We start from the raw sequence: 19764 nt of genomic DNA on the forward strand, positions 1-19764 counted from the left end.
GAGGCTAAAACATATGAAGAATGGTTGCAGGAACTGCGTGTGTCTAGTTTAATGAAGAGAAGGACTAGGGGAGACATGATAGCAGTGTTCCAATATCTCAGTGGTTGCCACAAAGAAGAAGGAGTCAATCTATTCTCCAAAACACCTGAGCATAGAACAAGAAGCAATGGGTGGAAACTAATCAAGGAGAGAAGCAATGGAGTCCACGGAGAGGGGCGGCATACAAATCCAATAAATAAATAAAATAAATAAACTTAGAACTAAGGAGAAATTTCCTGACAGTTAGAACTATTAATCAATTGCCTGCAAAAGTTATGAATGCTCCAGCCCTGGAAGTTTTTAAGATGTTTATTTATTCGATTTTGGATAACCATCTGTCTGAAGTAGTGTAGGGTTTCCTGCCCAAGCAGGGGGTTGGACTAGAAGACCTCCAAGGTCCCTTTCAATTGTTATTCTATTCTATTCTATTCTATTCTCTAAAGCATCTGAGGGTAGAACAAGAAGCAATGGGTGGAAATTAAACAAGGAGAAAAGCAACTTAGAACTAAGGAGAAATTTCCTGACAGTTAGAATAATCAGTGGAACTCCTTGCCTCCAGAAGTTGTGAATGCTCCAGCACTGTAAGTTTTTTAAAAGATGTTGGATAACCATCTGTCTGAAGTAGTGTAGGGTTTCCTGCCCAAGCAGGGGGTTGGACTAGAAGACCTCCAAGGTCCCTTCGAACTCTGTTATTATTATTAATTATTTATTATTATTATTATTATTATTATTATTATTATTATTATTATTATTATTATTAAAAAAATGTACGGGGGCAAAAATGCATGCAGCAAGCCACCGTCTCACCACCACGTTTGTGGCGCGCTTGGAGACTCAGCTGATTTTTCTCCGCCCAGCCTACCTTGCAGGGCTGATGTGCGGACAGACTGGAAGGGGAGGAGGGAACCACGGAGGAGGAGGAACCGCCGCCTTTTGCGCCTGTGGAAAACAGACAACAGATGCCAGAGCGGAACAAACACATTTATTTCATTGCTTCCCATTCAAAGGATCCCCCAACGACAACCCTACCTGGCTTCTGCCGCTGCTCCCCCCAACCCGCGTTGTCGCTTCCAGCAGCTGCGCCGGCGCTTGTCGCTTACGCAGCCGACCTGGGAAGGCGGGCTTTTCTTTAGCTCGCACGTCCTATTGGCCCAAGAGGCTGAAAGGCGGACGGAGATTGGTTCAAAGTCTCGCCTATCATCTTAAATAGGGGGCCGAGTCATGCCAGCATTGACAGCATTGCTGAGATTGAGGGTTTTGGCCCGGCTGATGCAATGGCTGCGAAACTGAGGTCACGTGGCCTTCCAATTAAGGGCATGAAGGCCGCGAGGGGGCCGCCATTAAGGGAAGAAGGAAAGATCTAATTACAGAGAATGGTTTATAATTCGAGATTGGTTGGATAGGAGATTATATGATGGAGGAAGGACCGCATCGTTAAAATACATTATTCTTGATTTTTCTTTAAAAAAAAAAGTGATGTGATTTTATCGGATATGCTTAGTTTTTTTGTTTTAAAAGTGACCTAAGCATAGCCCAGAAAATCATCTGCTACATTGTCCTTCCTGTCAATGACTACTTCAGCTTCAACCACAACAACACAGGAGCACACAACAGATACAAATGTAAAGTAAATCGCTCTAAACTCAACTGCAGGAAATACAACTTTAGTAACCGAGTAGTTGATGCATGGAACTCACTACCAGACTCTGTAGTATCATCCAAAACTTTACCCTTAGATTATTTATTTTATTTTATTTATTTATTTTGTCTAATACACAATGAAGGTTATAGAGGATATAGTAGAGAAGAAATACGAGATATAGGAGAGACTATAGGACAGGGGACATGCGCTTACTGACATCTTAGGAATCTGGAGAGGTCAACCATGGATAGTCTAAGGGTAAAATGTTGGGGGTTAGGGGATGATACTATAAAGTCCGGTAAGGAGTTCCACGCTTCGACAACCCGATTACTAAAGTCATATTTTTTACAGTCAAGTTTGGAGCGGTTAATATTAAGCTTGAATCTGTTGTGTGCTCTTGTGTTGTTGTGGTTGAAGCTGAAGTAGTCTTTGACAGGCAGATTATCCACTGTTGACATCTCCCGATTCCTAAGAAGTAAGGGGGCGTGCATAAATGCACCAGCGTGCTTACAGTTCCTGTCCTGTAGTTGAGTTTACAGCGGTTTACTTTACGTTTGTATTTGTTGTGTGCTCGTGTGTTGTTGTGGTTGAAGCTGAAGTAGTCGTTGACAGGAAGGACATTGTAGCAGATGATTTTCTGGGCTGTGCTCAGGTCGTGTTTAAGGCAAGCTGCCCAACTGTGGTTAAAAAACACCACTTATAGGGTGGGATCAAACCTCAAACTTTTTTTTAAGCTGTAATTCATTAAAAAATGGATAAAGCTTCAATAATATGGTCTTATGTGGACTTTTTTAAAAATCACATTCTGCAGTCCTAATTGTAACTATTTCCAGAATTCCTCAGCCAGCTCTAGTGTTGGAGCACCCACAACTTCTGAAGGCAAAATGTTCCACTGATCTATTGCTCTCACGGTCAGGAAATTTATCCTTAGGATCTCTCTTCGCTAAGCTTCCGTCCATGATTCTGGTCTTGACCCCAGGTGGAATTCAATAACCATCATAAAGGCATCCAAATTTTCCATTTGATAATAAAGCCAACACCACGGTGACGCAGTGGTTCAAATGCAGTTCTACAGGTTAGTTCTGGTGTCTCCTGGCTGCCAGTGGTTCGGCAGTTCGATTCTCACCAGCTCAAGGTGGACTCAGCCTGCTATCCTTCTAAGTGTTCTGTTGAGCTCTCTGGTAGAATCCTCCAAAAAATGCCCAGATACAATTTCGGACACACACACGTTTGAAAATTCAAAACAATGTGCTTTATACCGAAAATGCAAATAAACGAAGCCCTCTTTTTGTATAGCAAAGAGCACTCCAAGCAAACTGGTAATTTGTACAAGTCCCTTATAAGTTCTGTGATACTTAGCTTGCAGCTGTGAGGCAATTCACAGTCCTTCTTCTTTCACAAAGTGAAACACACTTTGCTCTGGTTTAGTTTCAAAGCGGGGAAAAATCAGCACACAAAGATCAAAGTCAGCAAAGCAGGCATGAAACACAATGATCAGATAATCCTCCACAATGGCCAAACCCACAGGCTGCTATTTATAGCAGCCTCACTAATTACCACAGCCCCACCCAACCACAGGTGGCCTCATTTTCTTGATAATAATCTCTCAGTTGTTGTTGCCTATGCATCGCTCTCTGCATGCGTGGCTGTATCATTAACTCTTGCTCTGAATCCAAGGAGGAGCTAGATAATTGATCTCCTTCTGAGCTCTCTGCCACACTCTCCTCCTCCCTGTCACTCATGTCTTCTTGGTCAGAGGAGCCTTCATCAGCAGATTCCACCAGGGTCAAAACAGGCCTGCAGCATGTGGATGTCTCCCCCACATCCACAGTCCTTGGGGCAGGAGCTGGGCCAGAGCTAACCACAACACTAAGGTTGGCAAAATGAGGACCCAGATTGTTGGGGGCGATATGCTGACTCTGAAAACCTCTTGGAGAGGGCTGTGATCGTACTGGGAAGCAGTGTATATAAATCTAAATTCTATTGCTATTGCCATCGCTGGTTCTTTAGTGTATGGCACATCAGCCCATGGTGCTAGCAATTGACACATAAAGTCAACAGAGGCTCAGTGAATGAAACTGCAGTCAATCAGTCATAACCGTAGGAACAGATGATGTCATAATAGCCATAGAGTCAGTGGAAACTATATCTTTGTCTTTATAGCTGCTAAGATGTTTTTCCTTGGGTAGGACAGGTGTAATTTTAGATGAAGTGGAGAATAGAAACACAGAGATGGTTCCAGAGGATGGAGGAGATGGGAAGAGCAACATAATGCTGCCAAATCTGTTTTGGGGGTTTCCAGATCGCAAATAAAAGAAGACGTCTTGCTCTTCCTTGATTTAAATTGTCCAGGGAACTAATTCTTGGGATTCCTCCATTTGCTTCAGGTAAAATACCTGGAAGATAACCTGATTAGATAAGGAATAGCAAAGCCAATTTTAAAGTTTGTGGGAATTTCCTAATCTGCCTTCACTAAATAGCCTAAGATATGAGAAGTGATAGAAATACATTAGATGCATCTAATGCATTCCAGGAGAACCAGTGCAACATGTTTTATCAATGGCACTTACCACTAGAGAGATTATCTAAAATGTTCCCAAATGTTTCTTCTATGTGCCGGGAGCGCAAAAAAGAAAAAGGAACATTTTACCATCAATGATGGTACAGAAGTCAAAAACTATTGGAATAAGTGGGGGAATGGATAAAAGTAACTACAAAAGAAGAAGTGGAGAAAAAAACATAATTATATTTATTGAGTATTTTTAATAAGAAATTCAAAAAAGAAGTACGATATTTGATTATTCATATTCTAACAGCAGCAAGGATAATATATCATCAATGGTGGAAATCTGATAGAATACCCGAAGAAGGGATGGTAATTAAAAAGGTGATGGATTGCTCAGAGATGGATATGCTTTCAAAGAAGCTAGACAGGAAAGAAGACTCAGAATATTATAAGATATGGGAGAATTTATATAATTGGCTAGAGCAGTGATTTTCAACCTTTTTTGAGCCGCGGCACATTTTTTACATTTACAAAAGCATGGGGCACATTGAGGGGGGGGTGGCTAAAAAAAGTTTGGACAAAAAAAATCTCTCTCTCTCTCCCTCCTTTCACTCTATTTCTCTCTCCCTCCCTCTTTCTCTCCCTTCCTCTTTTTTTCTCTCTCTCTCCATCCCTTTCTTTCTTCCTTCTTTCCTCTTTTTTGCTCTTTCTCTCTCTCTCCCTACCTCCCTCTATGTTTTTCTCTCTCCCACCTTCCCTCCCTCTCTTTCTCTCTCTCTCTTTTTCTTTCTTTCTTTTTTTCTTTCTCTCTCTCTCTTTCTCTCTCTCTCGCTTTCTTTCTCTCTTGTTCTCTTTCTCTCTTTCTTGCTTTCTCTCCCTCTCTCTCTTTCGTTCTTTTGCTTTCTCTCTCTCTCTCTCTTGCTTTCTTTCTCTCTCTCTTGTTTTCTTTCTCTCCCTCTTGCTCTTTCTTTCTTTCTCTCTCTTTCTTTCTTTCTCTCTCTCTTGTTTTCTTTCTCTCTCTGAGCTTCGCGGCACACCTGACCATGTCTCACGGCACACTGGTTGAAAAACACTGGGCTAGAGGAAAGAAAGGATAAAAGAAAAGGAACCAGCGACCAGTTAGGTCCCACAGAGTTGGCCTTCTCCGGGTCCCGTCGACTAAACATTGCCGTTTGGCGGGACCCAGGGGAAGAGCCTTCTCTGTGGCGGCCCCGGCCCTCTGGAACCAACTCCCCCCGGATATCAGAGTTGCCCCCACCCTCCTTGCCTTTCGTAAGGTCCTTAAAACCCACCTCTGTCGTCAGGCATGGGGGAATTGAGATATTCCCTTCCCCCTAGGCTTATAAAAAATTTATGCATGGTATGTCTGTATGTATGATTGGTTTCTCAAACTGGGGTTTCTTTTTAAATTAACTTAAATATTAGATTTGTTTATATTGTTTTATTACTGTTGTTAGCCGCCCCGAGTCTACGAAGAGGGGCAGCATACAAATTTGATTAATAAATAAATAAATAAATAAATAAACTACATAGAAAGATAATTGAAGAAATCAATAAATAAAATTCAAAGATAAATATGCAAATATGTAAAAATGGCAAAGCATTAGTTAACAAAATAAAAGGTAAAAAATGGATAACTCTCCGATTGAAATTCTGAATAAGTGGGGAATGTAAACACCCCAAATTTATGTTTTATGTTTTGTTTTGATTGTCATTGTTATGTTTGTGTATGGATATAAAAATAATAAAAAAAGAAGACAAGTGATAGAAATATTATAATATACAAATAATTAAGAATGGAGTTGGGAGGGACATTGAAGGTCTTCTAGTCCAACTCCTTGCTCAAGCAGGGGACTCTATACCAGTGATGTTACAGGACCATTTTAGGTCTTGAGATATGGTAGAACCTAGAAATTGTAAGGTCTCTACTGTTGATACTGTGTTGTCTAGTATTCTAGGTGGTGATAGAATGGGAGGGTTTCTCCTAAAGTCTAGTACTATTTCTAAGAGAATTACCTGTTGTTGTGTTTAAGAGAGTCCACTTCAGGCTAGTCTAATAATGGTAACCTCTTCCTATTTGGTGATGCAGATGTCATCACCTGTCCAAAGGCCAACAGTGTTGAAGAGCAAAAATGTTTCAAGTAGCTCGTAACATCCTGGTGACTGGCACCAACCGGGGAATTGGATTTGGACTGGTGAAGGAGCTGGTGAAATTGAACCCTCCTTCTGGACATATTTTTGCAACTTGTAGGAACCCTACAGGACCTGAATCAAAGGTATGTAGAAGACCAACCATAATTCAACATCTTTAAGACGCAAGATGAAGTAATGTACTGGTGTAGGCTTCCATTTCAAGCATCAATGAATTGAGGCATTTGAGGCAAAAGATTACCATATTTTTTGGAGTATAAGATGCACCTTTCACCCCCTAAAAATTTGGGTGCGTTTTATATTCCGAATGTAGCTTTTACTAAGTTTTTTAAAAAGCTTTAACGAGATGCTAATGCATTTTTCCATGCATTGCTAGCTAAGCAATCTTCCCTTTGCCTGCTTCTTTCATTGCTGCTCCCTCAGCTGAGCCTTTTTTCAGCCCTAACAGTGAATCAATCTTCCATGCTTTGCTAGCAAGCGATCTTCTGCCTTTTTTTTCAGCCCCAACAAGATGCTGAAATGGGTGAAGCGATCTTTTGTGCTTTGCTAAATAAACGATTGTCCCTTTGACTGATTTTCTCATTGTTTCTCTCTGAAGAGAGAGAGAGAGAAGTGTTGGTTATGACCTATAAAGCCCTTCATGGCACCGGACCAGATTACCTCAGGGACCGCCTTCTGCCGCACGAATCCCAGTGGCCAGTTAGGTCCCACAGAGTGGGTCTTCTCCGGGTCCCGTCAACTAAACAATGCCGCTTGGTGGGACCCAGGGGAAGAGCCTTCTCTGTGGCGGCCCCGACCCTCTGGAACCAACTCCCCCCCAGAGATTAGAATTGCCCCCACCCTCCTTGCCTTTCGTAATCTACTTAAAACCCACCTCTGCCACCAGGCATGGGGGAATTAAGATTTCTTCTCCCCCTAGGCGGTTACAATGGTATGCATGGTATGTTTGTATGTGTGTTTGGTTTTGTATATTAAGGGGTTTTAATTTGCTTTTAGTATTGGATTATTATTGTATACTGTCTATGATTGCTGTTAGCCGCCCCGGGTTTTCGGAGAGGGGCGGCATATAAATCCAATAAAACTTGAAACTTGAAACTTGAAGTGTTTTATAAACTGTTTTTCATCCCCAACCAGGGGATGAAAAGCAAGCACATACACTCAAAAACAGCAAACTAATGTGTCGAAGCTGACCAAGATAAATACCTGGTAGGCAGATTATTTTTTCCCCTGTTTTTCTCCCCAAAAACTAAAGTGTGTCTTATACTCCAAAATACAGTAGTCCCTCGCTATACCGCGCTTCACCTACTGCGGCTTCACTTCATCGCGGGTTTCTGAGGAAGTCGATCGGCAGATTTAAACAGCCCGCCGAACTCGATCGGCAGGTTTTTCAAAAAAGAAAATATATCTAAAATTGTAAATACTGTATTTAAATACTGTATCTAAAATAAATACTGTGTGGGAAGGGTTTATAAACACTTAAAACAATGAAAACTTACCAAACAATTACAATATAAATACTTAAATAAGTACTATCAGTCGATAAATTCCCCATCGCGGATTTCACCTATCGCGGCCAGGTCTGGAACGTAACACCAGCGATAGGTGAGGGACTACTGTATATTGCTTGGGATTCAGATTCATGCTAAGACATACCGAACCATAAAACTCACCTGGTTTGTTATTGTTATTGTTGTTATTGCTATTGCTATTGCTAATCAGGTGGGAGTGGCTTGATGATCATGTGACAGGAGGAGGCTTAAAGGTCATGTGACTGGCTTAAAGGTGGCCAACTTGACATCACTCACGTCAAGGGTTTGCGTTAGGGTGCCTGGCTTCTCCTCGTCTCAAAGAGATACAATTTCCCTATCTATTTACTATTATTATTATTATTATTATTATTATTATTATTATTATTATTGTCAATGTAACACAGCAAACAAGATCACTATGCTGGATTTCGTATTTCATCACCAGTCGGGCGCTTCCCAAGCACCTAGGACTGCGTGATGTAGCGGCGAATTATGTTTGCCGATCTCAGTAAAGTGGCCTTTTGCAATTGACAGATGGAGATTTTGTCAATTCCGATGGTTTTTAAATGTCCGCTGAGATCCTTTGGCACTGCGCCCAGCGTGCCAAGTACCACTGGGTGGTATTATTATTATTATTATTATTATTATTATTATTATTATTATTATTATTATTAATTAGATTTGTATGCCGCCCTTCTTCGAAAACTCGGGGCGGCTCACAGAATAAATATAGAAACAAAGCGTACAAAACAAATCTAATACATTAAAAAGCTACAGCTAAAAATCCTATATATTACTCAATCAGACAATGCAATCACCCCATGCATCACATTTATTGGTCTGGGGGGCAAGATCTAATTAGCCCTCCTTGATTGTTTTAAATGAATTTAACACAGAGAACAACAATACAACCATGATAATATAAACAAAAAGAGAGATATAAACAGCTAGTTCTAGTTTTAAAAAGACACAGCCTGCAAATTATAATAGCTGCAGATAAAAACAATTCATTCGGATATTTTACTCTAAAGGAATTGAAGACAGGTGTGGTGGGTTAGAGGTGAAGACACTTGCCTCCCACTCCGAAGGTTGAGAGTTCAATCCCAGGCGGCAACAGTTGTTTCTCTGTCAGGACACAAAGAGAAACTACCTGTTATGAAGTTGTACCAACTCCACCCTGAATAAAAGAGATTAAAGGATTATAAAAAGAAAAAAAAACTGTAAATGAATTAAGATGGAAGAATGTCCTTTTAAAATATTTTATCCATTCAACCTGTTCTTTTTAACGTTTTCTTTCTCAATTGCAGATTCTGCAGAAGTTGGCTAGTCAACATGAAAACACCCACGTGATTCAATTAGGTATGGGGTTGATACTCTTTCAGTACTAACAGTGAAAGCCATAAAAATTTCAGTGAAAAGCCACAAAATACTTTAATGTATTTCTTACAGTATAGTGTTTCAGGAAAAAAAGGGAGTAAGCTTCTTGACACCAGCAACTGACACAACATACAATCATACCTATCATCATTAATTCCAAGAGTATTACCAGACTTACAACACACCTGATTCTCAATTTGGGGATTTTTATGCTCATTTCTGTAGTACAAATGCAGTGATATCAGTTGAGGTGAATAGTTTTTTATTTTTAAATAGTTCTATTCTATTCCATTCCATTCCATTCCATTCCACTCTACTCCACCCTACTCTACATTCTCTTCTCTTCTTTTCTCCTCTCCTCTCTTCTCTTCTCCCTGATCCTATCCTACCATACCCAACTCTATTCTATTCCATTCCATTCCATTCCACTCCACTCCACTCCACCCTACTCTACATTCTCTTCTCTTCTCTTCTCCCCTATCCTATCATATCCTACCAAACCCAACTCTATTCTATTCTATTCTATTCTATTCTATTCTACTCTACTCTTCTCTACTCTACGCTAACTTGCCCTACACTACACTACACTACACTACCATACCCTACTCCATTCCATTCCTTTCCTTTCCATTCCATTCTCTTCCACTCCACTCCTCTCCACCCTACTCTACATTCTCCTCTCTTCTCCCCGATCCTATCCTACCATACCCAACTCTATTCTATTCTATTCTATTCTACTCTACTCTACCCTACCCTACCCTACCCTACCCTACACTACCCTACACTACCCTACTCCATTCCATTCCTTTCCATTCCACTCCACTCCACTCCTCTCCACCCTACTCTACATTCTCTTCTCTTCTCTTCTCCTCTCATTATTATTATTATTATTATTATTATTATTATTATTATTATTATTATTATTAATTAGATTTGTATGCCGCCCCTCTCTGTAGACTCGGGGCGGCTCCTCTCCTCTCTCCTCCCCTCCTCTCCTCTCTTCTCTTCTCCCCGATCCTATCCTACCATACCCAACTCTATTCTATTCTATTCTACCCTACCCTACCGTACCCTACTCTACCATACCCTACCCTACCCTACTCTACTCCATTCCATTCCTTTCCATTCCATTCCATTCTACCCTAGTCTAACCTAGTCTACCCTAGTCTAATCTAATCTAGTCTAGTCTAGTCCTCTCACAAAACTAACATCAATCTTCCAAGTCAAAAAGTCTCCGTTCCACCCTTCATTTTTCCTTTCTTGAACACTAGGGAAGATCCCTTCTGAGACCTTTGGCATCCCTCCCCCCCCTCCTCCTTTGTTTGACTCAAACCTTTCATTTAAAAGGTAAAAGGTTCCCTGTCCAGTCATTTCTGACTCTAGGGCATGGTCCTCGTCTCCTTTTCTTGGCCCAAAACAATTTCCATGGACATGTGGCCAGCATGGTTACACGCCAAAGGTTCACGGAAGGCTGTTATGTTCCCACCAAAGTGGTACTTATTCATCTACTCGCATTTGCATGCTTTCGAGCTACTAGGTGGGCAAAAATTCATTCATCAGACTGTTATCTAGGCCAGTGTTTCCCAACCTTGGCAACTTGAAGATATTTGGACTTCAACTCCCAGAATTCCCCAGCTGGGGAATTCTGGGAGTTGAAGTCCAAATATCTTCTTTTTTTAAAATAATTTTTTAAAATTAATTTTTAACAAATTTATATTACACACAACATAAAACAGTGCATAGTGAAATGTGCCCACCACCCAGACACACACACATTCCCCACCACCAAATCGGGGGTGTTTCTTATATAGTCCACTTGACCCAAGAGCAATATATCTATTTATATTATAGAGTGATTCCAATTTATTTCTTGTAGCTTGGTCTCGGATTCTGCTCGTCATATATCATCTTACCTTGTCCCACCGTCCCATCAGTTGTCCCAACTCAGTTTCATTATCCGAATTTATCCTTTTATCCATAATTTCAAATTGAATATGGTCCACCATGTACCTATACCAATTTTGCATTGTCCATTTTGTCGCATCCTTCCAACCCAAGACTATTACTGCCTGAGCGCTTTCTATTGCTGCTTTTTTTATTTCTCTAAATTTTCCCATCGCATTGCTTTTAACTAGTACTGCCATTTCCTTAGTGATTGTCCATTGTATATTTAGCATTCTATTGATATCCTCTTTCACTTTTAAGTCCAAATATCTTCAAGTTGCCAAGGTTGGGAAACACGGATCTGGGCTGCAGCTTTTCTCCCTGTCACTGAACGTCTTTTATTTTCCATTACACTTCCATTACACTCACATCAAACTAGGAACCGAGTGATTTTAACTGACACCTGTCCAATTAGCTTTCTTCTCTGTGTGTGGTAGATACGACGAAACCTTCCAGCATGAAGCGGGCTGTGTCAGAAGTGGAATCCCATCTGAAAGGACAAGGGCTCAATCTGCTCATCAACAACACCAGCAGAAATTCCCTTTTCCTCGAAAACATCAATCGGAAAGATTTGTCAAAGTCATACAAGATCAATGCAGTGGGGCCTCTCCTGGTTGTCAGAGTAAGTCTGGTTTAGGGACTATACAGGTAGCCCTCAACTTACAACCATTCGTTTAGGTACCGTTTGAAGTTACAACGCCACTGGAAAAAAAGTGGCTGCTTTTTTTACACAACTGATGTAGCATCCTCTCTTGGGATCAAAATCAGACATTTGTTTATTTTATTTATTTATTTTATATATTTATTTTGTCCAATACACAATGAGGGTTTTAGTGGGTATATATCTATATATACATAATAAAATATATGATGAAGGTTATAGAGGAGATACTCATAGTAAAATATAAGAAATAATAGAAAAGAAGGTATAGTAATAGAACATATCAATGAAAGAATAGAAGAAGAGATATAGGAATAGAAGAAAGGTATAGGAGATATAGGAGAGCAATAGGACAGGGGACGGAAGGCACTCTAGTGCACTTGTACCCGCCCCTTACTGACCTCTTAGGAATCTGGATAGGTCAACCGTAGATAATCTAAGGGTAAAGTGTTGGGGCTTTGGGGATGACACTATGGAGTCCGGTAATGAGTTCCACGCTTTGACAACTCGGTTACTGAAGTCATATTTTTTACAGTCAAGTTTGGAGCAGTTAATATTAAGTTCAAATCTGTTGTGTGCTCTTGTGTTGTTGTGGTTGAAGCTGAAGTAGTCGCCGACAGGCAGGACGTTGCAGCCTATGATCTTGTGGGCAATACTTAGATCTTGTTTAAGGCGTCTTAGTTCTAAACTTTCTAGGCCCAGGATTGAAAGTCAAGTCTCAGTAGTGGGTTCTAAAACTCTTTACTACTGGTTTGCTCATGCGTTCCGGGAGAGTGAGTGAAGCCTCCCACCAATCAGCGCCACCAGTTCTTAGAACTGGTCTGAACTGGGAGCAAACCACTGCCAGTCCTGGGGTCATGTAATTCCTTTTTGAGACTCTCAGACAAAAAATATATATACTTTTCCATTGCGCAATATTTCACATAAACCTAATCTTATTTTTCTACTTACCGTTCTACAAGTAAGTCTTTTACTACTCTAACCAATACTTATTATTCTTATGAGCTTTAATTAATACGATGAGATAGATAAATGAATTATTTATAGTAATAAGATACAAATGTGAATATTGAAATTCTGTTCCATTTTGTTACATATATTATGAAACATAATATCATGTGATAAATACCCTTACCCATTTTGAATTTACCTCCCCCTTTTTTCCTGCCCCCCATTTATCCCTCGTTAATAAATAATTTTAAAAAATAATAATAATAATAAAAGGCAGTGAGAATAGCATTAGCATTCAGACTTCTATACAGTGAACGGCTGCAAAAAATGTTTACTACCACATTGTGGGCGTGGCTTATTTTGTGGGTGTGGCTTGCCAGCCATGTGACCAAGTGGGAGTGGCTTGGTGATCATGTCATCGGGCGTGGCTTAAAAGTCATGTGACTGGCTTAAAGGTGGCCAACTTGACGTCACTCATGTCAAGGGTTTGGGTTAGTGTGCCTGGCCTCTCCTCACCTCAAAGAGATACAATTTCCTTTTCTATTTACTATTCCTGGACATCCAAAATATACTATTTAATTCTATGTATATACGCGATATGTGTACATACATATTACACACAGGCACACAAAAATATATATTATCCACTATATAAAATGTATGTATATAAGTGTAATTTATTCTGTGTCCAATCACACTTGGCCAATGAAGAATTCTATTCTATTCTATTCTACACACACACACGCACCGTGTTGAATTATACACATTCCACCTCATTAACTGCAATAGGAAAAACATATCCAGAGCTCAGAAGGGAAAAAAAAATTATCATAATTTTTCTTCCAGTTTTGCGTATCTGACAAAAGATCAGATCGTGCAGAATGCAGCTGCGAGAGCAATCATGGGCTTTCCCAAATATGCCCATGTTACACCAACACTCCGCAGTCTGCATTGGTTGCCGATCAGTTTCCGGTCACAATTCAAAGTGTTGGTTATGACCTATAAAACCCTTCATGGCACCGGACCAGATTATCTCAGGGACCGCCTTCTGCTGCACGAATCCCAGCGACCAGTTAGGTCCCACAGAGTGGGTCTTCTCCAGGTCCCGTCAATTAAACAATGCCGCTTGGCGGGACCCAGAGGAAGAGCCTTCTCTGTGGCGGCCCCGGCCCTCTGGAACCAACTCCCCCCAGAGATTAGAATTGCCCCCACCCTCCTTCCCTTTCGTAAGCTACTTAAAACCCACCTCTGCCACCAGGCATGGGGGAATTGAGATACTCTTTCCCCCTAGGCCTTTACAATTTTATGCATGGTATGTCTGTATGTATGTTTGGTTTTTATAATAATGGGTTTTTAATTGCTTTTAGTATTGGATTATTATTATATGCTGTTTTATTACTGCTGTTAGCCGCCCCGAGTCTCCCGAGAGGGGCAGCATACAAATCCAATAAATAAATTAAATAAATAAATAATAAATTAAAAAATTTTCTATCGGTATTGCAAACCTGACCGTACCTGTAAGAGCCCATAACTGAGTAGAGTAATCAAAGGGCAGGGGTGGGTTACTACCCGGACAGAGAGGAGTAGCGAAAATGGAGCTCCACCCCAGAGTACCAAAATTTTTCTACTGGTTCTGCGTACCTGACCCTACCCTTAAGAGTCCATCACTGCTTATATACCGCTTCACAGTGCTTTACAGCCCTCTCTCTAAATGGTTTACAGAGAGTAAGCATATTGCCCCCAACAATCTGGGTCCTCATTTTACCGGCCTTGGAAGGATGGAAGGCTGAGTCAACCTTGAGCCTGGTGGGATTCGATCTGCCAAGCTGCTGGCAGCCGGTGATCAGCAGAAGTACCCTGCAGAAGTACTCTAACCACTGCGCCACCGTGACTCTAAAACAAGGATCTGAAGGAGAGGCAATAAGAAGAGAAATGTAACGTTTCGCCCTACTGTTTCATATGTATTTTAGGAATTCCTGCCTCTCCTGAAGAAGGCTGCCAAAGAGACCACAAATGACAACTTAAGAGGCCACAAGGCAGTTGTCGTCAACATATCTACTTTCATTAGCCCCTTTGGGCAGGGTTTTAAGACTGCAACACAACCTTCCCCAGGGTACCAATATCTTGTCAACAAGGTAATGGGGTAATGCTCTTATTTTGAACATAACCAATGAGATAGTCCAAGATATCTCTAGCCAGAGGTGAAATCTACTTACTTTTCCTATTGATTTAGAAGTTAGTTAGTTAGTTAGTTAGGTTTTTTTTGTTTTTTTGTCTGTCTATCTGTCTGTCTGTCTGTCTATCTGTCTATCTCTCTCTCTTTATCTATCTATCTATCTATCTATCTATCTATCTATCTATCATCTATCTATCTATCTATCTATCTATCTATCTATCTATCTATCTATCTATCTATCTATCTACCTACCTACCTACCTACCCACCCACCCACCCACCTATTTGTTTATCTATCTATCTATCTATCTATCTATCTATCTATCTATCTATCTATCTATCTATCTATCTATCTATCATCTATCTATCTATCTATCTATCTATCTATCTATCTATCTATCTATCTATCTATTTTAGTTAATTTAGTTAACAAAATGTTTGGAAGCCTACCCAAAAGCTTAGAAAATGAACCTCCACTCTTATCCTATACCAAGTTACAGATACCCTTGGAACAAACTTCCAGCAGACGTGGTTGGTAAATCCACAGTAACTGAATTTAAACATGCCTGGGATAAACATATATCCATTGTAAGATAAAATACAGGAAATAGTATAAGGGCAGACTAGATGGACCATGAGGTCTTTTTCTGCCGTCAGTCTTCTATGTTTCTATGTTTCTATATTCACCATTATTGCAAACCACACTGCTAAAAAAAATAAAGGGAACACTTAAGCAACACAATATAACTCCAAGTAAATCAAACTTCTGTGAAAACAAACTGTCCACTTAGGGAGCAACACTGATTGACAATTTCACATGCTGTTGTGCACATTCAACTTTGTACCGAACGAAGTATTCAATGAAAATATTTCATTCATTCAGATCTAGGACGTGTTCTTTGAGTGTTCCCTTTTATTTTCTTTGTATTTAGTATATTTTATTGCTAGATGCCTATGCACAGGGATCAATTATGAGTCAGCTCCTACTTGGAGTTAGACAGGGGCTCCCAGCACTCAAGGAGGGTTGGACTTAGTTCACTTGTAGCTATGTAGGGATTCTAGGCTGATCTCCCTTTTCATCCCGTCCCCCCAAGTTCTTCCATTCATTTTCTCACGCTTTGTTTTATAGACAGCACTGAACATGGTCAATACCAGTTTTGCAGAGGAACTGAAAAAAGATGGAATTGCATGTGTTGTACTCCATCCTGGATGGGTGAAAACTGACATGGGCTCAGAACAGGTACTATAAGGTGATGGGAGGGAATAAGGAATATCTTCAAAAAATGGGAAATTTAATCATTGAGAGCCAGTTTGGTCTAGTCACCCAGTTGGCTTTCCTGCCTAAGGCAGGACTAGAACTCAACATCTACTGATGATTGGCCCAAGGTCACGCTCTTGTGCCTAAGCTGAGATTAGAATTTAGCATCTCCTGATGATTGACCCAAAGTTACCCAACTAGATTTATGCCTAAAACGGGACTAGATATCATCTCCAGATGATTGGCCCAAAGTTACCCAATTGGCTTTCATGTTTAAGGCAGGACTAGAACTCATCATCTCCAGATGATTGGCCCAAAGTTACCCAATTGGCTTTCATGTTTAAGGCGGGACTAGAACTCATCATCTCCAGATGATTGGCCCAAAGATACCCAATTGGCTTTCATGTTTAAGGCGGGACTAGAACTCATCATCTCCAGATGATTGGCCCAAAGTTACCCAATTGGCTTTCATGTTTAAGGCAGGACTAGAACTCATCATCTCCAGATGATTGGCCCAAAGTTACCCAATTGGCTTTCATGTTTAAGGTGGGACTAGAACTCATCATCTCCAAATGATTGCCCCAAAGTTACCCAATTGGGTTTCATGCTTAAGGCAGGACTAGAACTCATCATCTCCAGATGATTGGCCCAAAGTTACCCAATTGGCTTTCATGCTTAAAGCGGGACTAGAACTCAGCATGCTGATGATTGGCCTTTTCTGCCTAAACTGAGATTAGAATTTAGCATCTCCTGATGATTGGTCCAAAGTTACCCAACTAGATTTCATGCCTAAGGCGGGACTAGAACTCACCATCTCCAGATGATTGGCCTATAGTGACCTTTTGTGCCTAAGATGAGATTAACATCTCATGATGATTGGCTCAAAGGTACCATCTGATGTTCTATGTGTGTCAGGCTTAGTCTGACCCTAATCTTAAGTAACAACAACAACAATAACAACAATAACAATAAATATAAATCAATTTTCAGGGATAGAAAAGGTGGATAGAGAGAAATTCTTTTCTCTATCACACAATGCTAGGACGAGGGGGCACTCCCTAAAGCTCATAGGTAAGAAAGTGAGGACAAATCAAGGGAAATATTTCTTCACCCAAAGGGTTCTTGGTTTATGGAATTCACTTCCAGAAGAGGTCGTGACAGCTGTCAGCCTGGATAGCTTCAAGGCAGGATTAGACAGATTCATGGATGCCAAGTGTATCGGTGGTTATTGAAACGGATGTCCATGTGCCACCTCTATGTTAGTTGAGGCAGGCAGGATTCCCTTGAGTACCATTTGTTGGGGGTCAAGGGAAAGGGAGAGTCTTGCCTTCTCTTTCTGCTCAAGATCCCCATGGACAATTGGTGGGCCACTGTATGACACAGAGCGTGGACTCAATGGGCTTTGGCCTGATTCAGCAGGGCTCTTCTTAGGTTCTTACGTTTATTTATTTATTTATTTATTACTTGGATTTGTATGCCGCCCCTCTCCGAAGACTCGGGGCGGCTCACAACATGTAAAAAACAAATCATAAGTAATCAACAATTTAAAATTTTAAAGATTTAAAAACCCCACAAACTAACAGACTCACACACAAGCATACCATATATAAATTCAACGTGCCCAGGGGGGGGGATGTTTCAATTCCCCCATGCCTGACGGCAAAGGTGGGTTTTAAGAAGTTTGCGGAAGGCAGGAAGAGTAGGGGCAGTTCTAATCTCCGGGGGGAGTTGGTTCCAGAGGGCCGGTGCCGCCACAGAGAAGGCTCTTCCCCTGGGGCCCGCCAACCGACATTGCTTAGTTGACGGGACCCGGAGAAGGCCCACTCTGTGGGACCTAATTGGTCGCTGGGATTCGTGCGGCAGGAGGCGGTCTCGGAGATATTCTGGTCCAGTGCCATGAAGGGCTTTAAAGGTCATAACCAACACTTTGAATTGTGACTGGAAACTGATCGGCAGCCAGTGCAGAACCATAATCCAGCTTCTCCTTTTCATGGCAGGCCCTGATGACAGTGGAGTCGAGTAGTAAGAGCTTGGTGAATGTCATTGCTGGCTTAGATTCGTCATCACCTGGCACTTTTCTGGATTGGGAGGGGAAGAAAATAGTCTGGTGAACAGAATAAGCATCCTTGAGTTTCCTGCTGGGAAAAAGCATCCTCCTTTCGTGGACCGAAAGGAGAAATCTTCTGTCCGGCTTCTGCTCCTGGAGGAACCATGTCCTTAAACACAGTAGGAGGGCCTCACTGTTGTTTATTATCAATAAAGGTGCCACGTTTGTGGAAAATCTTGCCATCCCCTTTCATTCCAAGCGCCACATGTGGGAAGGATCACTCTCGTAGAGCAGTTGCTGTTGCTATTTATTTGTGGGAATCCAGACCTAAGGGGGAAGGTTTACTATTTAATTTAATTAATTTATTTATTTTGTCCAATACACAATGAGGGTTTTAGTGGGTATATATCTATATACACATAGTAAAATACATGAAGAAGGTTATAGAGGAGATACTCATAGTAAAATATTATCTAAGAAATAATAGAAAAGAAGGTATAGTAATAGAACATATCAATGAAAGAATAGAAGAAGAGATATAGGAATAGAAGAAAGGTATAGGAGATATAGGAGAGCAATAGGACAGGGGACAGAAGGCACTCTAGTGCACTTGAACTCGCCCCTTGTGAGCAATACTTGTGAGCAATACTTGTGAGCAATATTTAGATCGTGTTTTAGGTGTCGTAGTTCTAAGCTTTCAAGACCTAGGATTGATAGTCTGCTTTCGTAGGGTATTCTGTTTCGAGTGGAGGAGTAAATGGCTCTCACTGTCAGGAAATTTCCTCTTTAGGATCTTTCTTTGTTAAGCTTCCATCCATGATTCATGAACTTGCCCTCCGGTGTAATCAGAAGTGGGCAGCAGGCAGGACGGTGTGCAACACAGTTCCACCAGCCGAAATGAAGATGCGTGCATAGCTCCAGTGATCGGCAGCCGTCACTTCCTGGATTACTGGTCTTGGCTCAGCTCTCCTTTTTTCCCCATGCTACATCTGTGCTCCTTGCTTTTTTCCTCTTTCCTCCTTCCTGGCCTCGGACAAGCTTCCCTCTCTCCTGCCTGGCTCGACTCCAGCCTCACACGGCCACCTCCCTCTGAGGTGCAAGCAGAAGGCGTGGGTGGAAGCGGCGCTGGCAGCATTTATGCTTCTAGCAGCACCCGTTCGCCTAGCTACCCAGCCTGAGGCAGGGAAGGTGACCCAGGAAGGAGAGCGCGGGAAACGTGAAGCAAATTGTCACCCCAGCAAGCGACACTGGTAAGGTTGTACGTCGAGGACTTAACAGTTCACTTGAACGATGATGATTGTTCAAGCCACTCCTACCTGGTCGCTTGGCCGGCAAGCCACTCCAACCCAGTCACATGACTCATTAAGCCACACCCACAAAATAAGCCACACCCACAGTGTGTGGCAGTAAAACCTTTGGCTGCCCATTATTGTGTGTAATTCAGGAAGCATCATAATGGTGTCCACATTTTCCATTGTACAGGA

At 41.3% G+C, this 19764-nt stretch overlaps 2 protein-coding genes across 2 annotated transcripts in view; one reads left to right on the top strand and one right to left on the bottom strand.

Annotated features, from left to right (window-relative positions):
* Positions 1 to 1167, bottom strand: part of AARS1 (alanyl-tRNA synthetase 1) — a 30073-nt gene extending 28906 nt beyond the window's left edge. The window contains exons 1-2 of the mRNA XM_070760314.1: positions 1069 to 1167; positions 902 to 978 (exon numbers count right to left, since the gene is read on the bottom strand). The gene's annotated coding sequence lies outside the window, so the exon portion shown is untranslated. The remainder of the gene's footprint in view (positions 1 to 901; positions 979 to 1068) is intronic.
* A 5152-nt stretch (positions 1168 to 6319) lies between these two features.
* LOC139172482 (C-signal-like) lies at positions 6320 to 18344 on the top strand. Its single transcript, XM_070761630.1, has 6 exons — positions 6320 to 6463; positions 9175 to 9226; positions 11626 to 11810; positions 14771 to 14935; positions 16105 to 16215; positions 18231 to 18344. Exons 1-6 carry the CDS (start codon positions 6320 to 6322, stop codon positions 18342 to 18344), a joined length of 771 nt encoding a protein of 256 aa, XP_070617731.1.
* The last annotated feature ends 1420 nt before the right edge of the window (positions 18345 to 19764 follow it).

The sequence above is a fragment of the Erythrolamprus reginae genome, chromosome 9, assembly GCF_031021105.1.
Source record: "Erythrolamprus reginae isolate rEryReg1 chromosome 9, rEryReg1.hap1, whole genome shotgun sequence".
Classification (NCBI taxonomy): domain Eukaryota; kingdom Metazoa; phylum Chordata; class Lepidosauria; order Squamata; family Dipsadidae; genus Erythrolamprus; species Erythrolamprus reginae.

Bases quoted from the DNA above. Each gene is read 5' to 3' on its own strand.
- LOC139172482 (XM_070761630.1), top strand. From the start codon at position 6,320: ATGTTTCAAGTAGCTCGTAACATCCTGGTGACTGGCACCAACCGGGGA. The intron at 9,227-11,625 runs GTATGGGGTTGA...TGTGTGTGGTAG, and splicing joins CACCCACGTGATTCAATTAG to ATACGACGAAACCTTCCAGC. The intron at 11,811-14,770 runs GTAAGTCTGGTT...TATGTATTTTAG, and splicing joins GGCCTCTCCTGGTTGTCAGA to GAATTCCTGCCTCTCCTGAA.